This window comes from Lissotriton vulgaris, chromosome 5, assembly GCF_964263255.1.
Source record: "Lissotriton vulgaris chromosome 5, aLisVul1.2, whole genome shotgun sequence".
Taxonomy (NCBI): domain Eukaryota; kingdom Metazoa; phylum Chordata; class Amphibia; order Caudata; family Salamandridae; genus Lissotriton; species Lissotriton vulgaris.
In genome coordinates, this window is record NC_141693.1 from 741,204,484 (window position 1) to 741,232,104 (window position 27,621).

General features: G+C 44.3%; 1 protein-coding gene across 1 annotated transcript in view; it reads right to left on the reverse strand.

The window, feature by feature from the left end:
- CASP9 (caspase 9) overlaps positions 1-27,621 on the reverse strand; it is a 186,284-nt gene that overhangs the window by 57,110 nt on the left and 101,553 nt on the right. The window contains exon 7 of the mRNA XM_086922176.1: positions 13,999-14,146. Coding sequence (XP_086778302.1) covers positions 13,999-14,146 — 148 coding nt within the window. The remainder of the gene's footprint in view (positions 1-13,998; positions 14,147-27,621) is intronic.

The window sequence follows — 27,621 nt, forward strand, 5'->3', positions numbered from 1 at the left end:
CTCGCACTCGTATTTGTGTTGAAATTCAAATCTTGTGAATTAAATGTATGTTGGTGCTCAATGAGATCTCCCTTCTGGGTCGTGGGAGCGAAGTAACAACTGACGGTAGCTCTATTCCTGCAGGGAACAACGTCCTCATTAAGCACTCAAAAATAATGTTCCTTAGGACAGTGTTTTGTTCCTTTCAATAAAGTTTTATTCAGAAATTTCAATTTTTTAGTAAATCATAAATTCTTCAATGTTGTAATCATCTTTACAAATCAAAATCAAGCGCCCAATGCATTTCGGGCAGTGTGCCCTTCTTCAGGGGCTTAGTATTCTGTTGAGGACAAAGCACAACTGTAAATACGATCATTTGAACAAGTGTATGCAAAACAAATTATTTTGAATCATTTTAAATCGAGTCTCTCTCAGAGTACCTTATATCCCTTCCTGATATAATGTTTTCCCAGACAGGCAGGAACTGTGATATGTGTCCCCCGACCGGTGTTACATGGTCTAGGGGGAGCTGTATGGAGTCACTGTTTTGGGGTAGGAGAGTTGCGGTTGTTGTTGTTTCTGCGACCTCTACCCTTGTTGTGGTTACCTCTGTAACTACCTCTTGAATTACCTCTAGGTGATGTTGGTGTAAAAGAAGTGGATTGTTGGGCTGTGCCTGTATTTTTTGATCCACCTCTATAGGTGACTCTACGAAAGGAACCTCTCTGAGATGACTGTTGCAATGCTCCCATTGACTTAGCCATCTCAGTGTCCTTCATCTTTTCTAACGCCTCATCTGTGCTTGAGCCAAATAGTGCTTTCCCATAGAAAGGCTGGTTCAGTAAAGAAGTTTGTACCTCCTGTTTGAACCCTGAGACTCTAAGCCATGCATGTCTTCTTAACATGATGCTGGTGTTTATAGATCTTGCTGCAGTGTCTTCCTTAGGGAGATGTGTAATGAGTTTCTCTAACTCATCGTAATGGGCTCTATCATAGCGTGCAAGTAGCGCTTGAGTATTTGCTATGCGCCAGCTGTTTGCTGCTTAAGATGCTACTCTCTTGCCAGAAGCGGTACAAAAGGGGGTGGTGATGGATGGAGCATCTGAATCAATCAAACACTCACACCCAGTCAAAAGATCTGGGTTTAATCCATCACCGTTCTTTAGCCCACTCTGCCACCCCAGTTCAGACATGGCTATATGCAAATCAGTCTGACCTTGTGCCTCATGAGAACTGTCCTGCCCGAACTGCCAAGCCATGTCTTCCCTGGACCGGAAACAAGCTTCCGAGGACCGGTTTCCTGCATTCCAGCCGTCTTCAGCCCGGCTTGCTTGAATCCAGTGGCAAAGTGAGCAAGGGACTCACGTCTGAGCATACCCTGCCACACTTATGGTGGCCAAAAGCGGTACAAAAGGGGGTGGTGATGGACGGAGCATCTGAATCAATCAAACACTCACACCCAGTCAAAAGATCTGGGTTTAATCCATCACCGTTCTTTAGCCCACTCTGCCACCCCAGTTCAGACATGGCTATATGCAAATCAGTCTGACCTTGTGCCTCATGAGAACTGTCCTGCCCGAACTGCCAAGCCATGTCTTCCCTGGACCGGAAACAAGCTTCCGAGGACCGGTTTCCTGCATTCCAGCCGTCTTCAGCCCGGCTTGCTTGAATCCAGTGGCAAAGTGAGCAAGGGACTCACGTCTGAGCATACCCTGCCACACTTATGGTGGCCAAAAGCGGTACAAAAGGGGGTGGTGATGGACGGAGCATCTGAATCAATCAAACACTCACACCCAGTCAAAAGATCTGGGTTTAATCCATCACCGTTCTTTAGCCCACTCTGCCACCCCAGTTCAGGCATGGCTATATGCAAATCAGTCTGACCCTGTGCCTCATGGGAACAGTCCAGCCCGAACTGCCAAGCCAGGTCTTCCCTGGACCGGAAACAAGCTACCGAGGACCGGTTTCTGGCATTCCAGCCGTGTCTGAACTGGGGTGGCAGAGTGGGCTAAAGAACGGTGATGGATTAAACCCAGATCTTTTGACTGGGTGTGAGTGTTTAATTGATTCAGATCCTTCGTCCATCACCACCCCCTTTTATACCGCTTTTGGCCGCCAGTATTGTGGCAGGGCAGGCTCAGACGTGAGTCCCTTGCTCACTTTGCCACTGGATTAAAGCAAGCATGCTGAAGACGGCTGGAATACCAGAAACTGGTCCTCGGAAGCTTGTTTCCGGTCCAGGGAAGGCATGGCTTGGCAGTTCGGGGTGGACTGGTCCCATGAGGCACAGGGTCAGACTGATTTGCATATAGCCATGTCTGAACTGGGGTGGCAGAGTGGGCTAAAGAACGGTGATGGATTAAACCCACATCTTTTGATTGGGTGTGAGTGTTTGATTTGTTCAGATGCTCCGTCCATTACCACCCGCTTTTGTACCACTCTCTTGCCAGAGGCATCCATTAACTTAGACTCTTTGTCAGGAGGAGGAGCCTCCCCTGTTTTTAGTGAGTTCGCTCTCTTACGAACATTTGAGACCACTAACGAGTCTGGCAGTATCTGGCCCTTAATAAATACTGGGTCTTTTGAGGCTGCCTTGTACTTTTTGTCAATTCTTAGGTTTAACACCCTAGCCCTCACAGGATCTTTAAATATTTCTGATGTGTGAGTGAGGAGACCTTTAAGCATTGGTAGGGTTCCTGAACATTTTTTGCAGCTGGTCGTGTTTCTAGAAGAAAATCTTCTATCTGAGGTTCATTATGTAAATCTACCTTGAAATATTTTGCTGCCCTATTAATTAATTGTGCAAAACCCGAATTATCATCCAGTGGGGAGGGTTTTGAGGGATACAGATCAGGGTCATTATCATTATCTGATATTGCATTATAATCTTCCCATGGGTCAGTGTCCCCTGGAATAGTATTGCTTTCCTCCTCAGGAATGTCCCCATCCCCTGTGTCACTTTCTACATCTGTTTGAGGTGTAGATGGGCGTGGTGTTAAAGGTTTAGGGATAGCTGGTAGAGTATGAGGAAGAGGAGAAGAAGGTGTGTCCATAGGCTGTGGAGAAAGGGGAGGAGTTGTATTTGTCCCCATTGTTCTCTTCTTGGGAGGAGGAGCTTTCCCCTCCAACGGTTGTGTCTTCCTCCTTTTAGGTGGTTTTGCCACCACCTTGCCAGTTTGTGGATCAATAAACAAGGTCTTTTGTTTTGGATCTATGTCCTGCTCCTGCGTCGGTACCGAAGCTTTTGGGTCCGATAGGTGATTTTGTTTCTGTGCTATGTGTTTTCGGCACCAAGAGTTTGCTCGAGTCCGATCTTTTCGGTGTCGAGGGAATCTTAGACGTCGAAGCATGCTTCGGTTTCGAACTGGAGTGTTTCGACTTCGAGCTCTCTTTGGTGTGGAGCCTCGGTGTCGATGTCGACCGTTTGTCAGATCCGACATAGAGATGTGCTGAGTGTTTCGGTTTCTGTTTCGTTGCCGAGCCAGAAGGCGGGGCGTCAGAAACTTTTTTCGGTTGTCTGACCGGGCTCGAAGGCGGGGTCAACACCAATCGGGATCGTTTTTTTGGTAAAGGACGTCGTCACTCACGGTTTGATGAACGTCGACTTCTTCGACATCAGACTCTTCCGCTTCCGACCCCGACCCGTCCTCATCTTCTTCCTCCTTGGAGTGTTTGACCTCGAACAGTTCTGGGATTGCATTTGACTCCATCCTCAATACCTCGTATCTTCTGGCTCGACGGTTTCTAATCGTCGACTTGGAGGAGAACGCCGCACAGGCTTCACAATCCCTGGATTCGTGGTCCGGTGACAAATAGAGGTTGCACACCTCATGTAGGTCCTTGTGTGGGAACTTAGCACCACACGATGGACATTTCTTGAATGGAGTCCTTTCCATGGACTCACGGTCCCGTCGACGTAGAGTTATAAATCTTCGGTGTCTGCGTCGAAATGGGAATGAACTCGCGCTCGATAAACAATACCATCAAATTGGAAAGGGAATACGCGCCGAAATATAGCTTTTTCTCGAAGTCGATCCGGAGCGCTTCGATCCTCATCCGAACCCGATGGCGGAAGAAAACAATGTAAGGATGGAGCCGATGCCCATGCGCACTATCACCCAACGGAGGAGTCACCAGTCTCGTGACTACAAAAGACTTCTCCAAGAGAAAAACAAGTGCAATCATCCGAGCCCAACACCAGATGGCGATCTATTCATAAATGTACCATCTGCAGCCCATATGCCTCGAATATTACGTTTAGGCTCTCTGAACTCAGAATTTAATAACACCTTTTAGTGAAGGTGGTTTTAAAATTGTGTTTTGAAATGCCACTTCTAGAAAGTGGGCAGTTTCTTGCTTTACCATTCTGTGTGCCGCTGCCTGTTTGTGTATTCACTGTCTGGTTTTGGAGTGACAGGAGCTAGGGATGTGCATTCACTGTATACATTCACAAGGGGGGTTGAGGTGTGTAATTCCTTTCCTGGGTGACTCATAGCCAGGCTGAATAGACCTTTCTGCATTTAGAGTGGTGGGAGGAGATTTCACTAGTACCCGAATAGCATGCGTCTGCTCTGCACAATGCTGTCTCCACCTCTTGTAGCGAATCTGGGCCAGGGAGGACAGAACAGGTTTTTACTGAGCTCAGACACTCTTGGAACAAAGACTGCAAAAAGAAAATGGGGTGTATATATTGGAACCAAGACTCCAGAACTTTAGATTACTTATGGAATCAAGAGGAACATCTATCAAGACAGAAGAGCTATGTGCAGGAGCACTGCCCTCTTTGCTGTCCATTGCTTGGTTGGGCTGGCCTGCAGTTGCTGCTTCTGCTAAGGAGAGGACAAAGACTAGACTTTGCTAGGAAACCTGCTTGAGAAGATTCTCCAAAAGGCTTGTCTCCTGTTCAGACGTCTTAGGGCCACAAAGACTTCACCAACAGCTTCCTTGATCTCAAATGCTGGGAGTTCTGATGTGCCAGGAGCTGCCTATTGTAATACTGGCCTCTGGAGGTTGTTCCTGCTAGAGGAAGCTGCGAGGCACTAAAGTTCTGAAGGAAATTCACAATTCACCCTCCTCCCGGCTGAAGTTTCTGATGCAGCACCACCGTGCAGGAGGAATTCCCGACACAGAGCCCTATTCGACCAAAGAATTGATGCAGCGCCTGCCAGTGGCCCGAGAAACTGACGCAAGCCAAGTCCCGTGAAACTCACATCGACCCAGACGCAGACCCTGCTGAGAGGCAAAAAGAATTAATGCATCACCGGTTGGCAGCTACAGAAATCGCAGCAGCACCTGGTTTGGCGTTACCGCATCGCTTCCAGCATGTCCGGATTTTCCACATATTGCAACTGTATGCCGGATCTACAACAAGATGCACAGTAAGAAACTGATGCATCACCTCCTCTCCAGTAAGAAACTGATGCATGACCTCCCCTGAAGCAAGGAACCGATACATCACCTTCCATGCACGTAAGGAACCGATGCATCCCTTTCCCTGTGGCTGTTTTTGCTTCCGATTTTGACGCATCCCAGGTTCTTTGTGCTGAAAGTGACGGATCCATAGTTTCCTATGGATCGAACAGTTTTTACCTTTTAAAAGTCATAGTCTAATATCTGTATGTTGGATTTTTGTTGCTTTTGTCTTGTTTCATTTAGATAAAGGTACTTTATTATTCTAAACTGGTGTGGTGTCCATTTGTGGTGTTTTCACTGTGTTATTGTGGGTTATATACAAATGCTTTACATATTGCGTGTGCAGTCTAGCCTAGCTGCAAACCTAGGTATGTACTTTACTCATCCTGACTAGAGTGCAAGCCACTGCCAACTAGAGACCTCCGAGTCTAACACTGGGGGGGAGGGGGGGGGGGGGGGGGTTCCAAATTATTGGAGAGTTGTTTGTTAATAGCTTTCTCGACAACCTTCGATGGAAAGCACATAAATGAGATGGGTCTGTTGTTGCTGAGCTCTTTTGGGTCCGCTGTGGATTTTTACAGGAGGGCGGTGATTAAAGCATGTTTCCAGTTGTCCAGGAAGGTTTCATTTTGGAGGAAGGTGTTGATGGTGGTGAGGTGGAAGCTATTTAGAGTTCCTCCAAGGCTGAAGATTTGGTGAGGGCACACTATCATGGCTCTGGCCTTTATCAATGAAGGGCGATTCTCCGAGATTTCAATGTGAACAACAGGATTTTATTAAAGCCTAGGAAACTAGCATCATGAATAACTTCTTTTAATTACCAATCTGTATCCTTTAAAAGAACACCCAGGCCATTAGAATATTTTAAAGTGTTATGGTGTTGCCATCAGTAGATGCGAAGGAAGAAATCAGGTGGTGGTTAGAGAACGTAGAGGCATGGACTGAGAAGGCAAGCTTTGGCTCCAGTCCGGATTTTGTTTTCAAATCAGAAGCAAGCAAGGCAGGATAGGGAGTGAGATTACTTCATCTGGGGACAGGTGGGAGAGTTTGAGAGTATGAGAAAACGGAGCACATAAATGTTTTAGAGATTACAGCAGTTTTTTGTTGTTGTAAAGACAGAGATCAGAAGTGTTTGGTTCTGTTGAAAATGAACAATTTGATTGCAATGATGTATATCAACAATTTAAGTTTCAGGTGGTCAGAAACCTTTCGGAGAAAGCCAATGAAAAGTGGCATTTTAGTCTGGAATATAAGGTGGAACTGAGATCCCAGTATTAACCTGGATAGAGCCCATGGTTGCAGATTGAAATAAAAATTATTTGGGGGATTACGGTCATTGCAATTGAAAGGTTAATGTTTCCTGGAAATAAGTAAGTGTGGGGTCCACGGGAGACCCCACATTACAGGTAAACTCACACTGCAAGTATTGCATTTGGCAGTTGGGTATGGGTGCTCTGGCAGTAGATGCGTTCAATCAAGTTTGGAGTGGTCTCAAAAGATATGCTTTTCCTGCTTCTGTATGATCAGTGACTGTTGATTCTGGAGATGGGCGACATTGTGTGGTTTTGGCCCATTTTGGTCAAGTCAAGCTTGGTTTCCTTCGGTTCTAGAATTGGCAGGGGAGGAACCCTTTTTGATTCAGGTGTGCATAGGCCAGTTAGTAGGAATGGAAGAGAGGAACATCCATTAGTTCAGTCCAGTGTGCTCAACCTTCTTGTGAGAGTATCAGTAGATCAGACCAATTTGAGCAGCTTTCAAGAGGCTCCGGAACCTCTCAATGAGTCAATGTCACCACGTACCAAAATGTGATGCAGGAGATCATGGATTGACTGGGTTTGTTGGAATGTGGGGAGGGATTTAGATCCCATTAAAGCTGATGAAGTTACAATAAAGATTTTATATCAAAGGTTTTTAAGAAAGGCTTACCTTATAGAGGTATTCACTGCTGTAGAAAGGAGATCATCATAGGGAATTCTATAATAGGAGTTTCTATGGATAGGAGTATGTTGGTCTGTGTTTTTTGGCTGGTGGAAGATTGGAGGAGATCCTTAAAGTGACAGATGGTGTAATGCAGGATATTTCACCAGGTTTTATTTTAATTCAGCAGAGGATGTATCTGGCTTTGCTTTGAAAACAATTGAACATGTATAATGCTAGCCCTTCAGTCTTGTCACAAAATGGTGATTCTCCAAGATTTTAATGTCAGGATAATCATGATGTTAAGAATAAATTAGGAAGCTAACAGTATCCTTTTCTCCTCTCCCTGGGAGGTCTTAATTTTAGAGTCTATACTTTGGATGGTTACTTTGGATCTAATGTTTGTTTAATAAATTCAAGTGTTATTATGCATTTCAAAAGAGAGAATATAAAATCTCAAACGGATCCTATGCTGTCTTAAGACAGTTTGTTTTCTTGCAGAGAACCAGTCTTTGGGACTAAGGGTCTGGAAAGACGTTACGAGTTTGGTGTCCTGTATTCAAGGATTTTGAAGAGTTTGTTTTTCTCAGCATCCAAAAGAGGATGTGTCTAGTCAGCATGAATGTTTATAGAATTTCAATGTTCTAAACAGAGTGTATGTTGTTTTCTTCATTCTAAAGGCTTAGATGTCCTTTTAAAGCTTCACAGTGGAGAATGAAATATGGTATACATAATGTTAGCCTCTAGTCCTGTCATGAAATCAGCAATTTCACCACAGAACCCCCCAAAAGAAATAGGAGCCTAGGGGGCACTCAAGTGATAATACATCATGGCTCAGGATGTCCGCACCTACAAGTTTTTGGACCCACTTGGACTGACATGCTGCCGACTGTAGTAAAGTGGGTTTCTGTTGCAGTAACCCCCCCCACTTTTTGCCTGATAACTGAAGCACTTTTCCTTGGTGTGCCCTGGGTCCCTGCCAATCAGGTGCCCAGGGCCTATCTTCTTTCCCCAAAAACTAACCCAATTGGCATCTCTGGCCACATGTCAGCCCCTGGTAAATGGTGCCCTAGGTACCCAGGGCACTGTGAACGGAGAAGGCTCCTAAGGGCTGCCGCACTTATTGTGCCACCCTTAGAGGCCCTGTACCCTGACACTCACACCATCTTTGCAGGCCGAGTGTCTTGGTGCAGAACAAAAACAAGAGTCGACATGGCACACATCCCTGTGTCTCTAATAAAAGAGAGAGGGACCCCAAGACCAAAGGGATAGGGTTCCACAATTGACACAAGTAAAAAAATAATTCCCTTTGGGCGAATTACCATAGACACACAGGTTCTTGCAGACAAACACATAGACTCACCAATGTCAAATAATAACAAGGAAGCAATATAAACAATTAAAAAAAATATAAGTGAAAACACTCTAATAAAAGTAGATCTTAGACAATTTATTAACATACATTATTTTTTGTTAAAAAATGGGAAACACATACAGGACGAAACAATATATAATAAATAAATTCAACATTCCAATAAAAAGGAGCTACGGGAAAAGGACTAAATTCAAACAAAGCAGTTATTTTGAATTTTCCTTAAAATCTTATTCCAGTTTCGCTCCTTGAGCATCGACGCGTTTCGGCGGTATGTTTAGTATCTGACCACCTTAATCAGGGCAATTGTAATAAATGTATCCCAATGGTTCTCAACCAATAAACATCACTCAATATATGTTAAGGGGTATTCTGCCTCCTTCTCACTTGCAGGAGATATTCGTCCAGCGAACTATCTTCTCAACAGAAAACAAAAAATAATGTATGTTAATAAATTGTCTAAGATCTACTTTTATTAGAGTGTTTTCACTTATATTTTTTACAATTGTTTATATTGCTTCCTTGTTACTATTTGACATTGGTGAGTCTATGTGTTTGTCTGCAAGAACCTGTGTGTCTATGGTAATTCGCCCAAAGGGAATTATTTTTTGACACATCCCTGTGTGCCATGCCCACAACGCACTGCCCTGGCATACCTCAGTCACCCCTCTAGCTGGGTGCCCTATGCCAGTGGTGTGGGTAAAAGGGCATGAGCCCCGTGCCCCTACAGTACCCAGGTCCATTCCTGGGCACTGTAAGTGCAGTGCTGCCATTAAGAGTATATGGCGCTGGGAGGTCGTCAACACGAACTCCACAGCTCCATAATGGCTACACTGAAGACTGAGAAGTTTGGTATCAAACGAGTTAACCCCTGAAACTAACCTACAATCCGTGTCCTGAATGAGAGGCTGCCTAGGCAGTCACCCAGCAGCCATGTTGCTGGACCCCTGGGCAGAGAGCCCTTCGCTCTCTTGGGCCTGCAACAATGCACATTCTGGGATGAGGTGCTAGGTCTCCTCCCCCAGGATGGGTAGGGGGAGCTTCAAAGGCATGCCGCCTTTGTCAGCTTCCCCAGGCCACTTGCTGTACTCAGCAATTGGCCCCCACCGGTTCTGACCCCCACTTTGGCGGGAAGACCGGCGGGAAAAAGAAGGGAAGGAAAGGGGGTGTGCCAGCCTCTGCCGACCCCACCCTCAGATGAGGGAGGCGAGGTACAGCACAACTCCGGGCTCTCGCCATTTTGAGAATGGCGAGCCCTACCCAATCTGAGCTTGACTCCTGCCCCCCTCTCACTGGAGAGTGGCAGGATAGGGGGTGTACTCACCCAAGGACAGGGACCCATTGGTCCCTGCCCTTGCCCTACCTGTAATACCCCTAAATTTAGTATTTAGGGGCACCTTGAACCTTCCTTCCTGAGATCCCGATTTTGAAACAAGAAGAAGAACAAGAAGAAAGAAGACCTGCCGTGCAGCTGCTAACAAGAGGACAACACCAACTGACTTGTCCCTGGCCCTACCGGCCTGTTGATCCTTGAACCTGCTTCTGCTAAACCTCGGCGTCGCCAGCGGTCAGCAACCTCGAAAACCCTGAAGGACCCGACTGCCTTGCTCATCGAAAGACTGGTACTCCCACGAGCAGTGGTCTGCTCAAAAAGCAACAACCCCTGGTGCCAGACAGGAACTACAAATCCAGCACACACTGCACCCGCCGAGCCCAGCCTGTGCCTGAGTGAACAAAGACCACAAGGACGTCCCCCCAGGCGATTGTGACCACAAATCCAGTGCCCAAGGACCCTCCTCGATGCTCCTGACGATGCCTGCAGCCTCACAAGGGACAGGGACCCCATCAACCGCAACCAGCTGAGGGTAAGATTTCCCAACACCCAAAGCCAACCCTCCACCCGGGGCCCCACAGCCCCCTGTGCCCAACTCCTGGGTGGCTACCTAACCTACACCTTGCCAACTTACCTCATGAAGTAGTCGCACCTGAAGAATCTCCGTCCACGAGTCTGCAGCCTTTGTTCTACATCCAGCTTTCCCATTGAAATACATTGGGCACCCAACGGCCCAAAAGCACCCTGCACCCAGCCGCTGAGTGCCCCTGAGCGTGCAGAATCTATCCTATACTACTTCCCCACTTGCCCAGTGTAAGTGACCAGGAGCTCAGCTACCACAGCCACGTGGCCTGCCTGATAGCAGCCACCAACCGAAGGCCCCCTATCCTCCATAGGATAACATTGGGCCTACTCACTCTGCACACGGCTGCCCCTTTGCCGCTGAGGGTGTAACAACTGTACCTACCTGACCCTGGGAGACCCCTGAGTCTACCCCCAGAACCTTCACTCTGCCAGCCAAGTACTTACCCAAACACCGATAACTTAATTTTCTCCATATGGGTACCATGGCTGGGTTTGACTCAGAATTTCTTCTGTCGAGTTTTGCAACTTTGAAATATTCCTTAAAAATCGTCTGAACAACAAAAACAAAATTACTCACCTGCTATCAGGAGAGATCACAGTGCTGTATCTTTGAGCCCAGCACTGAACCTGAAAAGTAATTATAACCATGATTTACTGTTAACCCAATTTTCCTCCATAGGAATACTTTGCCTGTTTTGCCAGAATTTCTTCTGTGTCGCTTTTCAAAACTTACAAATATTCCTTAAAAATGGCCTGTGTAACAAAACAATTTCTTTCAACTGTTTACAGGAAATGCACCAGGGCTGAATCCAGGATCCAGCCCTGAGTAAGAAAAACTTATGTAAAGTGATTTTACTGCATTTATTTAAAACTTCCCATTGAGCTCAATGTTATTTTGTGTTTAACGTGTGTTGCATATTGCAACAACTATATCTTATTGCATTCAAAAGTCTATTGCCATTTGAAAGTATTCAATTGCAACATCTCATTCTCAGAAAGTATTTATAATATCTACTGTGGTTCTAAAATAAAGTAACTATACATTTTAAAATACAAAACAATTGGCCTAGAGTTCAGTTCTTGAGTGTGTGAGACCATTTGCTTACTGAGTGTGTACTACAAATGCTCTACACTGTCCTCTAGTACTGCCTTACTGCTCCACCAAGCTACCACTTTAGAGACTAAGGTTATATCTAACTTTAGCCTCTGCCATACCTCTGGGGACTGTGGACTCTGTGCACACTGTACCTTACTTTGGCCAGTATATACAGAGCCACTTTCTTACAGCGACCCATCCCTCAGCACCATTACAAAGGGTTAGCTCATCCCCCATAGCTTATCAGGGGGCTCAACCCTTATATTTACTAACTGAGCCATAGGCGAGGCACCTCTAGAACAAGGACTACCAACTCTCACCAACCCAGGCACACTTTTGTCAATATCACTGTCAGAAAAGACTAATTAGGACCAAGTGTATACCCATAATAACACATCATGTATGAAAATGCTACTCTTCTCTGGCACTCAAACATTTCCATGCCTAAACCCAGCATCAATTTATATGATTTGTAGCTCTGTTCAGAACCTCACAAGTGATGCAAAACACTTTCTATATAGGCCACTGTGTATGCATAACACTCCAAACCACGTATGCAAACTACAATCTGCAACAAATCAGATATCAAAAATCATGAGGATGCCTTACAAGTGTAAGTGACAATGTATAAAAATGTTAAGAAACAATAACAGCACAAGACATTGCTGGCATATCGCTCCCCACTATTATCAGGACAACACTCTCCTCCAGGTTCAACTAGCACAATAATAGACCCTTCTTGGCACTGGCATAATTGTCAGCGAGCACCTGTTTACCATATTTAGTACTGTTATTACCTACTCGGACATAACCTGGAGCCCAGATGCAATATATTGGTCACTTAGATAACTGCTGCAGTTCTAAATAATGTTTAAGAGCAGAAGCAACAAACAAACGTATTATGTGCTAATCCTTCGGTACTCCAATTTTACCCTCCTTGGGGACCTCAATCTACACCTAGAATGTAAAAATAAACCAGGAGTTACAAACTTTCTAGACACACTCAACACCCGAGGTCTTGAACAGCTAGTATGCCCCCGCCTCATAGCGCTGGTCACACCCTGGATGGAATATGTTCCAATTACTACTCCCTCAAAATCAACTCCCCACTACCAATGGCCTGGCCGGACCATTGCTTTATCCCATTTTAGATAAATCACAAGTCCACCAACCTCATACAGAATCATGCTAGAGGCCCTCCCACCATGGTCCGGAAATGGAACAAAATGTTAAGCAACCCTGATGTCAACACTATAGCTCTTGACCTGAGACCCAATTTGACAGGTGACCCAGCTAGGGAGTCACAACATTTTACCTCCTGGATGTCCCTACTCTAACACTCTAGCTCCCCTAGTCAACTTAAAAAGGAAAAACCTCATCATCAAAATCTACTCCTCTTGCTTCACACAAAAATTGATAGATAGACATCTCCAATGTAGACAGCTTGAGCGCCGATAGCCTCTATGCAGGTACAACCAAACTATCCTAAAATAAAACGTGACCGTTCAACACTCAGCAGCCCGCCTGGTACTCAAGCTGCCATGTCGCTCCTCAGGGTCCGGAGCTTTAAAAGTGTTGCAGTGGTTACCCATACACAAAAGATGCTATTTAAGATACTCATCACTTTTAGAGCTTTCAGGGCCACTGGGCGTGTGTACCTAAGATCTAGATTCTTGCACTGTATCACCACCATTTACTCTTAAATCTATCTCAGTTAATCTCTTAAAACCTGCCTGTTTCAAACTTAAAACTAGAGGAGGTAGACCAGTAACCGCCATGGGGGCAAAAGCATGGAATTCACTCCCCAGCCAACTTCGTCTCATCAAATCTGAAGCTTCTTTCAGGAAATCCCTAAAAACAAGGATTTTTGGAACCCCTGACTCTCTATGCTTCTCCCTCATTTAACTCCTTTCAGTCTCACCAAGGCAACTCGGACTACCCTGTACCTTTTTCATCTATGTCTGCACAGCGCCAAGATACTCCTTAGGGGTGATAGTTGCGCTTTAAAAATTCCTGTTACAATACAATACAGTTATGGATTTAGACAGAGGCCTGTGCTTTGCTAAAGTTGCCACTTTCTCTTTTACCTTCCCGTTTTGGTCTTGTGTAAGAAGAGACACAAGAAAACCAAATAATTCTTGCTGGGTCAGAATAAGAAGGCAACCTTTTGGCTGATAATGAAAAAATGACAATTTAAGATGCACTCACTTTAGCTTTAACTTTTGAAATTCAAACCTCACTGGAATTAGGCCAACTTACCACCAGAAAACACAAGTTGACACATGAACAACGGCATATACCTACTTCCACCACAGGCTTGAATGAAGAAGAGCTTTGGTTTCCCACGTAGAGTTGGACAGTGTTGCCCATCAAAGTATGTGACTACTCGTTCCACAGGAACTGGAGCACCATCTGTACCATAAACCCCTCCAGGAAGTTGAATATGGCGGGTCTGAAATAGTAAGAGGTGTAAAGAATCACAAAGCACATAACTACTGTGATATAACACCAATGTATAAATATTAAAGCTGTTTGCTAATTTAACTGCTCACGTGCCGACCTCACAAAACCAGTAGGACTTCAATAAAACACTTTGAAAGTATAGTAGTTGACCAATCAACATTGATCTCACAGAAAGGAGAACTTTGTGTAGCTTCCGATGGACGGAAGAAGCCCATGCTTCAGCTGTTTCCCCACACGCAATCCAGTACTCTGCAGCAGTTTGTGGTTTGATCCAATCAGAATCTAAATACTGCGCATTTTGTTTTCACTGTGTACCATAATCCACAAGGGAATACGCTGTCTAAGCTGGGTTCAAATGACCTCAGGTGGGGTTGTGTCTCAGTGTCACTTTTAGGTTAAATGGAAGCCAGCATCTCGCCTCATTGTCTGGATTCAGAGGCCAGGATACTGATTACAGCTAAGAATACTCTATTCCCTGATGGCCTGGGTGGGAAGTAGAAACCAACAATAGAACAGCGGACTTCCTGCCAAAGCTAAATGAATATAAACAGGTTCATACATAGTCACATGGCCCATGGGGACAATGCCATCTTCTATAAGTTAGCATGAGCATGCTGAAGACTGTCCGCTGCTTTGCACATTTTACTACACAAGTTTGTTTTGCAAATGCCTCTTTTGCCATTTTCACTTGAGAACCTTCCTCTGTGTTCACACTCTGCAGGTTCTTGGGATTTATCCAGAACATTGTGAGCAAGGCGTATCAACAATACCCCTTGTTATTCTGTTCTGGTCATGCCCTAGCACCTAGACAAAACATACTGATACAGCTGTTTGGGAAAAATTGATTTGGTCTTATGGGAATACACAAATAGGTGGCACACGCTTGGAAAAGGACCTTTCCAGGGAGCAGAGCAAGACAGCACCTATGATGTAGATCTACCGTCTAGAGACTGAGGTACGGGGCCTACAGATAACACCCAGAGATCTAATATATAATCATTCTGCTTCTATACAAGGGGGGGGGGGGGGGGAGATTAGGTTAGACTGTCTTTTCATAATGACAGCGCCTTTCATGATTTACGGACTGCTTGCCATGCTGACTGTATTTGTGTTATGCATTTTCCTGCTTATTGCGGCACATATACTGCATATTAGAGATTGTTAGGTAAAATAAATATTTTGAACTTGTTCGTGTCTATGTCAGATCCTATTGTGGACAAGTACAAGAGTGTGAGGGAAAGAGTGTGTCTTGCAACCGCGATTCCTGAGAGAGTCTGAAGTGTTGTGTTCTGGGGTGTCTAATAACTTGTTTCTCTGTTAGTGAGTAGGAGAGCAAGTGAGACACTATAGCAAGTCGGTCCTGGGCTCATGGATACTAAGGTGGAAGGATGACTCAGTCCCTATGCACTAAGGTCCCATAATCCTCCGCATACTTCTGTGTTTGTGCAGAATCCCTGCAACATCATGAACACACAGCACCACACAGTGCACGGGTGTTAGCCATTTAGTTTAGAGACCGTGTGTAAGGGTCGTGTCCCTTTAGTCCAGATGCTGTTCAACTGATAAGCTCAGGGTGTTCCAACAGATTCAGAGCTAGATGCACTAATGGCAGTATCCTCAATAAACCCTGGAGAACTTGTTTTCCCCCCATATTAAATTAGTCCTACAAGGCTCACTTTGCCTGTTTACTGATTATTCCAAAGTGAGCTGGCTTGGTCGCAAATTACAAATGACTTGGAATATGGCATTGTAAAACAGAGTGTATTATTACAATTAGTGTGTGCTACACCCATCTCTGTGCAGAGTCATTCTGAGTTCTGCAGAGGACACAGAAAATAAAAAGAAGGAACACTTGTTTCCCTACAGATCCCAATATGTTATTTCATGTATACAGATGGAATCTCACCCAAAGATTACTGGGTGTTGCCAGCCTATCTCAACTTATTGTGGGAAATGTTGTTCCTATCTTGTAATAAGGCAACTTAGCACAAGCAGTTTCACCTTTACAAATTGCACCATCTAGAGACAGAACTCTGGATAACCAATTCAATTGTGTACTCCGTCTCAGACCACCAAACCATACTGTCCAATGCTGGCAAGAGCTACTGATCTGGACATCAGTGTTAAATGAACCATGGTTAGACAATTCCTGTGTTTCTTCATTTGATTGAAGATGCGATTAAAGATATAGAAGTTGTAAGAAAGCGGATTAATATGTGCCACGGTTGTGAGACCCAACCAAGTAATTAGGTCCGGTTAGGCTTCTTTAATAAAACCCTTATCTCAGTCATAGGTAGCTGCGAGACAGAGCAGTCAGGCATAATCAAAGGAACAAGTGTAAACCATTTAGAGGTACCAAGACTGTCAATAATTAAGAAATAGGACACAATAAAAATCCGACCCCAATTTATAACAAGCATTTACAATGCAACAGGTCTCGCAATTGCGAGATATTGAGCTATTGGGATTGTAAATGGTAATGCCTTTTATAATATTAAAAGGCATTGTCATTTACAATTCCAATAGGTCAAACTTTGGCAAAATCAAGACCTATTGTATTGCAGACTGTGGTGTTCATAAAGTAGGCGCCACGCTCAGCTTGCAAGTTTATAAAAAAATATAAAATGTGAAAGAACATGTGGTGTCCCGGAAGCAGACGCTGCGTTCTCAATCTATTCTTGGTGCACTGGCAAGATATTTTAGTGCAAAAACAACAATTGATGGACGGAATGTTGCACAATGGCAAAACATTCACCCCCAGTCACAGATCTGGGTTTAATCCATCATTATTTTGCTCACCACACCACCCCAGTTCAGACATGGCCATATGCAAATCAGTCTTGACCCTGTGCCTCATGGGAACAGTCCAGCCCGAACTGCCAAGCTATGTCTTCCCTGGACCAGAATCAAGCATCCTAGGACAGGTTTCTGGCTATCAGACTTCATCAGCCAGCCAGGATAGCTTGATTCCAGTGTCATGGAGAGCACGGGACTCACGGCCGAGCATACCCGTCCCACTCGGGGTGACAAATGCAAAAACAACAACTGATGGACGGAATGTTGCACAATGGCAAAACATTCACCCCAGGCTCAGATCTGAGTTTAATCCATCGTTATTTTGTTCACCACACCACCCCAGTTCGGACATGGCCATATGCAAATCAGTCTTGACCCTGTGCCTCATGGGAACAGTCCAGCCCTAACTGCCAAGCCATGTCTTCCCTAGACCAAAATCAAGCATCCTAGGACGGGTTTCTGGATATCAGCCTTCATCAGCCAGGATAGCTTGATTCCAGTGGCATGGAGAGCACGGGACTTACGTCTGAGCATACCCGTCCCACTGCAAAAACAACTATTGATGGACGGAATGTTGCACAATGGCAAAACATTCACCCCCAGTCACAGATCTGGGTTTAATCCATCGTTATGTTGCTCACCACTCCACCCCAGTTCAGACATGGCCATATGCAAATCAGTCTTGACCCTGTGACTCATGGGAACAATCCAGCCTGAACTGGGGTGAATGTATGACATTGTTCTCCATTCTGTCCATCAATTGTTGTTTTTGCATTTGTCACCCCAAGTGGGATGGGTATGCTCAGACGTGAGTCCCATGCTCTCCACACCACTTGAGTCAAGCTATCCTGGCTAAAGACAGCTGATAGCCAGAAACCGGTCCTAGGATGCTTGATTCCGGTTCAGGAAAACATGGCTTGGCAGTTCGGGCTGGACTGTTCCCATGAGGCACAGGGTCAAGGCTGATTTGCATATGGCCATGTCTGAACTGGGGTGGTGTGGAGTGCAAAAAACAATGGATTTAAGCCCAGATCTCTGTACTGGGGAGAATGTATGACATTGTTCTGAATTCTGTCCATCAATTGTTTTTGCATTTGTCACCCCAAGTGGGATGGGTATGCTCAGACGCAAGTCCCATGCTCTCCACACCACGGGAGTCAAGCTATCCTGGCTGAAGACGGCTGATAGCCAGAAACCGGTCCTAGGATGCTTGATTCCGGTCCAGGAAAGACATGGCTTGGCAGTTCAGGCTGGACTGTTCCCATGAGGCACAGGGTCAAGGCTGATTTGCATATGGCCATGTCTGAACTGGGGTGGTGTGGAGTGCAAAAACGATGGATTTAGGCCCAGATCTCTGTACTGGGGTGAATGTATGACATTGTTCTGCATTCTGTCCATCAATTGTTGTTTTTGCAAGATATTTTAGTAGCTCTGCGTTCAAACCTGTAAGTATCATCCAGTTATTCCTTTACGGCCTAGTCCTTCAAGTCATACAGATTTCTTTTGTGCTATACTTTGCAGTAAACAGTGGTCAACGTGCATTAGAAAAAGTATAGGAACTGTGACGCTGTTGGGCCAGGGTGAGTAAGCAACAGTGCTTAGTTTGAGCCGGTGGTTTCCGGTGCACGGCAAAGTGCACTTAATTGTCAACACCGCGCTTCCAACAGTCTGCCACAAGGTGGCGCTGTATGGAGAGGACCACAACAACAGGTAATTATTTATTCAATATACATTAAAATGACTATTACCTGCCGCCCAAGCCATTCTTACAGCTTTGGAAACCTGAAATAGTCTAAATTGTCACACTTTTAGGAGTGTGATGGTTAGTAGTAGTTGTGTTGTTACTATCATTTGCAGTGGAGATGGGGCAATGGGTTGGACAAGCTGTAGGGGAGTACAAATTAGGCACTGGTGAGCATTAGGACGGGGTTAAAAGGGGAGGCTAAAAAATCTAATTTTCTGAAATATTTTTCGGTCTTTTCGCCTTCATTTTACTCCACATATAATAACATATAACTTCAATGAATTATAAAGCAAGTTAAAAGGATCTGTGGGGAAATGCACTACCAGATATCATGAAACCTATTAGTTAATGCACTGCCACCAGAAAGGCACAGAATTGAATCCGGATTAGTGCAGTGGAGAATAGTGTCTTGTGTTTAGTGCTTCAACGTCCGTTTGGTCTGTGACAGAAATAACTGTGAAAATGCAAGTTATTTTAAATTTGCATTTTTCACAATATAAGATAGACTGCTACAAAATGCACAATAAGGTTCAAGATAAAAAAAGGGCTTTCAATGTATAGATTTTAGTAACACCCAGACTGTGCAAGGTGCACAGTTTTTTTTTTAACTGCTTTTTAAAAGCACAGACTTCACACCTCAGCTTGTCGCTCCCTTAAAAATGGCACTCAAAAACTACACGTGTGTCATCAGGAAGTGATTCCATCAGTTGAAGCTAATGCCGGCTTCCCAACACCCTTTAGATTTGCAGATTGACAAGTTGCGCACATTTGCATTTCTTTCAGGCAAGGAGCCACCCTGGCAAGATGGGCTGTTTAGCACCTCCCTTTGCTTCACAATAGAGGAGATTCCATGCCTTACACTAAGCTGAAGTATTTCAACTGTAGGAATGAATTTACCGTCCCAGGAAAGTCGTCTTTTCACACAAAGTAGGAGAACTGTTTTTCAAAAATTAATAAAGTATAGGCATGTTGTGCCCCTTCCTTGAACAGTTCCTCACGTCCAAGCACAAGAGCCATTAAACTGTAGTAGTGCACACTGGTTACTGCAGACAAGTAGATACTTTAACAGGTTTTGAGACTCCAAAGTACTGTATGTTAAATGCTGCCAACACAAATGAATCCTAGAGAGGCAGAAAAGACAAACTGAAAAGCTGCCACATGATTAAACGACAGAGCGTACCTTTATTCAAAAATCGTGATGCACGATAAGGAGTTGTGCACAATATCGTCAAATAGAACTAGCCACTGGAGAGACTTTGTATTGAAAAACCAACCGATGATGATTGGGCTGCGGCGGCTTGAAAACACCGCGAAATACAAATAAAGTTTGCAATAGACCTAGACTTGAAGAAGTAATTAAAAAAAAATGCAACACACATGCCTGAAATGTGTCGTAATAGTGCTGCCAGGCTTTCAGAGAGAGTTGCACCAACCCCAAGAAGGCAGCATGCATTGGTTACACTCGCTGAGTGGCTCAAACCACGTCCAAGGAGTTACACAATTGACATCACCCTCGAAGCTGCACGTCATCACAGGAGATCCGTTAGCTGCTCCCTACGAATCCTGGGTTGAGGTACGCTGTGTGCGCATTAGCCGGCTCGAGCTGCTGCTTTAAAAATGAACACTGACTGTTTAACAGTCCAGGAATCATGATCTTGCAAGTGAATAATTATTTTTTTAACTCACCACAAAGTCTGACCATGGTTGAAGAGCACCTCCATTCGCCGGCACCAAGACCACTTTGAGTACGTTGACAAACGTGCTTAGAATATTACACACGCAAAAAGCAAATGCCCTAAAAAAAAAAAGAAAAAAAAAAAGAAAAAGAAAGTCCAGTACCCAGTGTCTTCCCAAGACACAAGATTGTCACAACACAACGCTAACAGTAAATCCCAGCACCGCACTGATGTAGCACTGGCATACATACTCCTAGATAATATTGAAACGCCATTTGTGAGGCAAACAGTTTTTTGTTTTTTTGGAGTCAGATGCAGCACACAATTCTTGTTAGTCCAAATGATGTGATGTTGGTGAGCACAGCACGTCTGGGCTGGGGCTGTCCGGTACAAATGACACTGGTGGTGCTGCGAGGCGTGCTGCTCTAGTTTCTTTTGCTTCATTTGTAGATTCTTAAGTTTCCACACTTCCTCCTTGAAGTCTACTGAAGCTGTCTGTGTGGTCTCTTGTGACCCAATACTTCTTAGATTATTTTCCATGTGATGCCTGCGCTTGTAATTGCTGACGCTTCATTCCAACATGAAGACCTCCTGTAAACTTCATCTGCAGCTTCCATATGACCACTTGTAGAGCGTGAGATAGTCTCCAGTTCATCACCAAAATGTAGTGGTATTGTCCCATACTTAGAGGTGACAAAGTAGACGTAGCCAGGTAGTGTCTTGGAAGGATGTTTATTAAGTCCAGAAGATCAGTGGTAACACCACGAGGAGCATCCTGCAAGCTGTTCAGCCCATCATCCAACTGTCAACAATCACAGCCAGGCACCCAAGCATGCCACACATGTCCATCACACCAACATTCCATACAGAACACTCAAACTGGCTGAGCAGCTAGGAACTAGGTAAAAGGGAACATTATGAACATGACATGAAGATACTACAAAAAACTTTATCTATGTTGCATTCTTTGAATGGCTTTGCCTGGCTGAAGAAGAAAGCACCCCCAGGGAAGATTTTTGGCAGGCTGTTTCCTTTCACAGGACTCAAGAAAGTATACAGAGAGCTGCCTGTAGTGACCTGCTCATCGGCTTTATTACTCTAACATGTGCCTTGTTTTCACAAGTTTAATGTTTAAAGCTCATTGCAATTTTAAAGTTAACACACAGCACTTTATCCCGTCAATGACGTATCAACCATATTTTCATTGGTCAGCGCCATTGGTTGTACCAGTGCCACAATAACAGATTTGTGTCAAAAATATTTGAATATGTCCGTCATAAAAAATTGTCGACCATATTCACATTTGTCAGCAGTAATTTGCGTGGGGTGTGGTAAATAAAATATTACCCTGTCGGAATTTCTATACTTAAACAAAAGGTCATGCTAAGAACCTGGGCGTGAAAATTGACAAGGGTCTCACTTTTAAACCTCAGATCCTCACCTTAGTTGGCCAATGTTTTGGGCTACTATGCACGCTTAGGAAATTCCTTCCTCTACTGTCGCATTGCCACAGGAGAATCACTGTGCAAGCAATGATCGGATCTAGGCTTGACTACGCCAACGTACTATACTTAGGACTTCCAGAGTACCTCTTGGCTCGCCTTCAGACTGTACAGAATTCTGCCGCGAGGGCCATTTTTGGTCTGAGTCGTAGAGCATGGGTGACATGAACATACACTAAACGTGGGGTACACGCAGGGGACACATTGGCCACGTAAAATTTCTATTTCCTCAGGGGCTGGATCTTACCACAATACTGGTTCATATAGTGTAACTGTATCTTACACTGATGCCAGTGATATTTAAAGCAACTACGTTTTGTGACATTTAAAAAAGATTACATTTTGCACAACAATAAAAAATAATTTGGGTCGAAAGGTTTTTATGCAGACAAGTTTAAATATTGCTGGGAAAAATATCATAGTGCCATAGGCATACAGAAAGCTTGGCTGCGAAAATGCATATTTGAGTCCCGGCATGGGCTTAACATCCCGTGAATCTGAGAAAACTCACAGCAGTCCAATACCTCCGACCGCATGCTGCCATTATAGAAGGAGGCCCTGCCCTTCAGCATACACAGCCAATGGTAGGTAAAGTAAATGAAAAGCGGGATGCCTACTTAAAAAAAAGTGAAGCAAAAGAAACTAGCAGCCGCCATTGCCAAAGTTGCGTTTTTTTTTGCTCCCTTTCTATTAAGCAGCCAATAGCGGCTGCTTGTTTGTATTTGCAGTTCTCCATGCACGCGCTTTCACTTTCTAATGCGAGTGCTGTGACGGAAGGCAGCTGTTCTTAAAGTTAAAGAGCTTATGGCGCACTGCAAATACAAACAAGCGGCTGCCATTGCCGAAGCCAGTGTTCAGCTGTTTTGTGCTCAAGTTGTTTGACAGCCGCTCGTTTGTATTTGCAGGCGCCATGCAGAGTCACATTGAGAATAGCTGCTGCCTCACACAGCACTCTCGGAACGGGACGCGAGGGCTGTATCATGAGGGGCAGCTGTTGGTAAAGTAAATGCAAGCCTAGCGCAATGTAGATATATACAAGTGGCTGGCATTGCCGAAGCAAGCATCTCACAAGTGCTGTGTGCTGCACTTTAAATAAGTAGCAACCATTATTAAAGTGAAAGCACACGTGCGGCATTGCAATGCGCTCAGTTCTGTTTGCTTCGGCAAGGCATGAATTAAATAGTGCTTCCTACGTCTAATGAAAGCTAGGGTATAAGGACACAAGTAAGATGGGCTGTCCTTATGGGAGGTAACAACTGAAGACAGGGCGGTACTAAGGAGGGATTAATAAACCTATTAACAAATCAAAAACCAACATTTATATAGGACAGTCACAACAGCTAATTAAAAGATGGGAGGAGAGTGTGTGAAGCTTCAAATACATACCTCAATACAGCATGTCTCGAAAAGACAGTGCAACCTTTGCCTAGGCGAGACCTAAAAATTGAGTATTTTTTATCTTTAAATAGGCACTAAATTCACAAAAATTTATTGAGGTAAACTGGAGATATTATTTTTCAAAGGTAAGTAAAGTCTATAATATACAATAAATGATGTGCTTGGCTGATATCTAGCAAATGGGCCAGAACTACCACCAATCTTCTCCTGGATGGGCCACACCGAGTTGGAAGCAAGTCGCGGGAACCACTTAGGTCATGGGAGACAGTATCTGCCAGCTCTAGCAGTCTCGGTGTCCTCAGTGCACTTTTATCTTTTACCACGGTCCAACCAAGAAGTAGTCATGATGCCGAGGATACAGGATGCCCAGGAAGCTGAAGAGATGCAGCGAGTCCCTTGAGGCCACTCTGCTATACATGAGCGGCAGGGGTCGTCTCCAGTAGAAGCAGCAGGTGAGTCCAAAGCGGGTCCAGTCGGCATTGGTCAACTTTTCTCTTGGTTAAATCAGCCTCAGCAAATGCTTACAGTTAAGCAAACCTTTTGTTTCTAGGGACCAGAGTCCATTTCGACTCTAGCTATGGGTTGCATGGACTTGGAGACACGTCAGGAAGGTCAGGACTCGGTCTTCCAGCAGGCACTTCAGCGTCCAGTGGCATTCTGCATTCCTGGGCAGCTGGGCTCGAGGGATGCTGGTTGCCTCAGTTTTTTCTGAAGCTTAATGAGACAAGCCAACTAGCCCTTGGAGTCACTTCTTCAGTCCTGGCACAAGGGAAGCTCTTTTGCATGAGTGGGCACAGCAGGAACAGCCCTCTTCTGGGTCCCTCAGGTGCCATAGCTGCAGTCTAATCTTTGGGGCTTCCACTCAACTGGGTCCAGGGAGCAGCAGGGCAGTCCTTCTTCAGTATTCTTTCCAGTCAAGTACTGATCTGAGGAATGTGTGGCTGGGGTGCTGCTTTTAAGCCATCTTCACATTTGTGGGAGGGGGCACCTCACTAGTCAATGGGGAAATAGTTCCCAAGAGGCATCCATTCCCACTTTACACCACTTTCAGGGGGCCTGGCCACCAAACAATCCATGGGTACTCTTTATTACCAAAGCAAGATGGCACAAGCCTTCTTCCCCTTTGAGAAGCTGTAGGCACACCACTAAGGCATAATCAGCATATTAAACAACTCGTTCTTCAAACCAAGTTCTGCAACAGATTTTCACCTTATGGAGGAGATGCAAGCCAGTCTTCCTGCACAAAGGAGTGGGCCTAGCGAGGTGTGACTTGCATTTGCTTCACTGAGGCAGTAGCCGCTTTGAAGCCTTCATCTGTGGCCACTGCCTGTTAGTCATCATTCTAGAGGAGGTCACACTGAGATACATCATTGGTTTCTCTTTGTTCTCTGTTCATGGCAACTCTTTACAATTCCTAGCAGAGGGGCAGCATGTTAGTTGGGGTGCCAATATGCTGAAGATTGTTAGGAAGGGCTATCAGAGGTTTGAGCAACAAAGTGGGGACTTTCTAAAGTCGCCTTCTAATTAAAAGTTAATTTAAATCCGATTATAGCAAGAGTCCATTTTAAAAATCATTAATTTAGTACCTTGAGGTAATATCGCTGGTGGTCCTAATGGAAACTAGCACTTAGCACAGCAGATAGTGTAACTCCATGTTAGCCAATTGGAGTACCAGCCTTACTATAGTGAAAATGACAATTTCAAATTTGCACTGTCACGACCTGTAAAGTTTATATTCAACATGCCCTTCTTTTTAATAGGAGCCACCCTTCTGTTTGGTTAAAAAGGCCTGCCTTAAGGGTGACTTACAGGCACAAAAAAGGAGGGGATTGGACATGGCAGGGGAGGATCTTTTGCCATGTTGAGGTTGCTACTTTAAAAGCTGCCTGACTAGGCGGCAATGACAGGCTGGGAGACATGTTTTCACTTTGTCTCCGCAGTGGTGGAACAACACGAGCTGCACTACACTGGTGACATTTAACTTACTAGCCCATCGTAAACGTTGTACCATATACTAGGGACTTGGAGGCAAATTAAATATGCCACTCGGGGATAGACAATCGTATATACAGTTTTGGGAGGAAGAGAGCAAATGAACTGGGGCATGGTTAGCTGGATTCCGGGCACTACAGAGTTGAAAAATAAGCAGCATCAGTCGAAATTTAGTAGGGGGGTGTGATCATACAAAAACAGGTAATTTCCTACAAAAGGGGTTCCACTTTTCCACTGATAAAGAGCATTCATGTTTCGAGCCATTCTAATGAAAACATAGTCTGCCTACCGAACAAGGGTCGTGTAAAGATAGGATTGCGAAAAAGACGAATGCCATGGATGGCTCTTTCCCTTCTGTTTCCATCAATTTTCTTTGTAGATGCTTCCCTTATAGCAATTTCCCCAAAATATATATTGAGTACTGCTCCCCTAATTCTGCAATGCTTATCAGGTATCAGCCTAGCACACAGGTGTCCAACATTAGCTGACGTAGGACAGAGCCATACTAGATATTTGGAATATTGCTAAAATAAAGCAACACATGATGAATCTAACTGAAAATGTTTCACTTACTTCATGGTGATCCAGAAATCCTGGCAATGATTCAACCTCATGAACCAACAATGAAATCACTGGCCCCAGGTACGAAATCGTGTAATCTAATTACATATGGTGCAAAGGGCTTTGATCCTGATATTTAACATTTGTGAGGTGCAATTGGCAGCTTTAAGCAAGGGGGATCAGGCAGTGTCTGGGGACATTGTGATCAAGATTGGTGGTGTGGGGAATAGATAATTCTAAACTTTCCTAAGAGGATACAATGATTTTTATTGCAACATTTGCTTATGTCTGGTGCCGTAGGGATCCCTGCTAACTCTCACATGAATAAAACTCCCCCAATTCATCAAATATCGTTCAGCATAGTGTACGGGTATTAATGGGCAAATGACAGACCTTATTTCACACCGGATTGTTTAGTCAACCAGTTCTTTGAATGCTGAAATCTACAACATCAGCAATACTGACAATTGTATAAAAGGGTGCAGGTTATTACATAATTACATAATCTCCCTGAAAGAGAAGCCGTACTTGGAGTCCATGTAAGGTTAGCACTAAAGGCATAACCAAAAGCCGCTTCTCAATTCCTGTAAGACACAATAATTGATTTGGAAATATGGCTATGCAAGGATTCAACTCCACAAGAACATCTACATACAGTTACACGTCCGGAGAAAAATCAGTCGACTGGTTTGGCATTACTTAGGGCTTAAGCATGTGTTCTATGGTTAGCTCATAACTATACAACAATGTAAGTCTGCTTACAGGCCTCTCAGAGACGCCTATATCACACATATCTCACCTCTGTGGTAGTAATAGACCTTAAAAAATAACAGGGCACTACAACTGTCTGGTAGTCACTCAGTGAGGAAAGTCAAGGCTCTGCTTTATCTTACATTGCTTTTAAGTTTATGAAGACTCATACATGCGCTACAAAAGACTCATACATGCGCAACAAATTCACCCTCACTGTAACTAGAACCCTTTAAACCCTGCCTATGCGAACAAAAGATAATTTCATACTCAGAAACCTGTCCTCTGAAACACACTTCACGCTAGCTCTCTCAAATCTGCCAGCTTCTCAAAACGTCTACAATTTAAATAGAGATGCTCTCTCCTCTTCGGTATGTGTCTCCTCAGTTTGCATCAATTCTGTGAGATAGTATCGACTATGAAACTTTGTTATGTAAATCTAGCAATGAAAATGCCAGGTTACATTTCTTTAAAACATCGGTTCCCCTCTGCTTGAAAAGCTAATACAGGGAAGTTCAGACATGCATAAATTCACAGATTATGGATGATGTGCTTGGTAGCATAACATAGCTATGAAAAACTGGTAATTATTCTAGTAATAGCAACCAGCCAATAAAGGTGGAGGATCAGTGTCTGATTTCTCTGAGGTAAGAAGTGATTAAAGGCGGACAAGTTAGAAGTTTATGGTTGAAGTGTCTGAATTGGAAATGAGACCAAAATCATGTCAAGGGAGGGATATAAAAAGAGAAGGGTGGGAATATATTGTTATAGCCAACTTGGTGGAGAGATGTATTCGAATGTCATTAAGTGTGAATGTGGACAGTCTTACAGAAGGGAGGGATCACAAGACTAAGGTTTACAGGTTCCTGTAATACTTGTGTAATCAAGTTGGGTGTGGAGAAGGTTACAAAAGTCAGGTCGTTATTGGACTTCCTCCATCATCAAAGTTGTGAGTGCATTTTAATCTTGAAACTGCATCTGATGCTTGATGGTTGGGGATGGGAGGCTTCAAGGCGAAGCTGTTCAACAGTTGAAGGCGGATTTT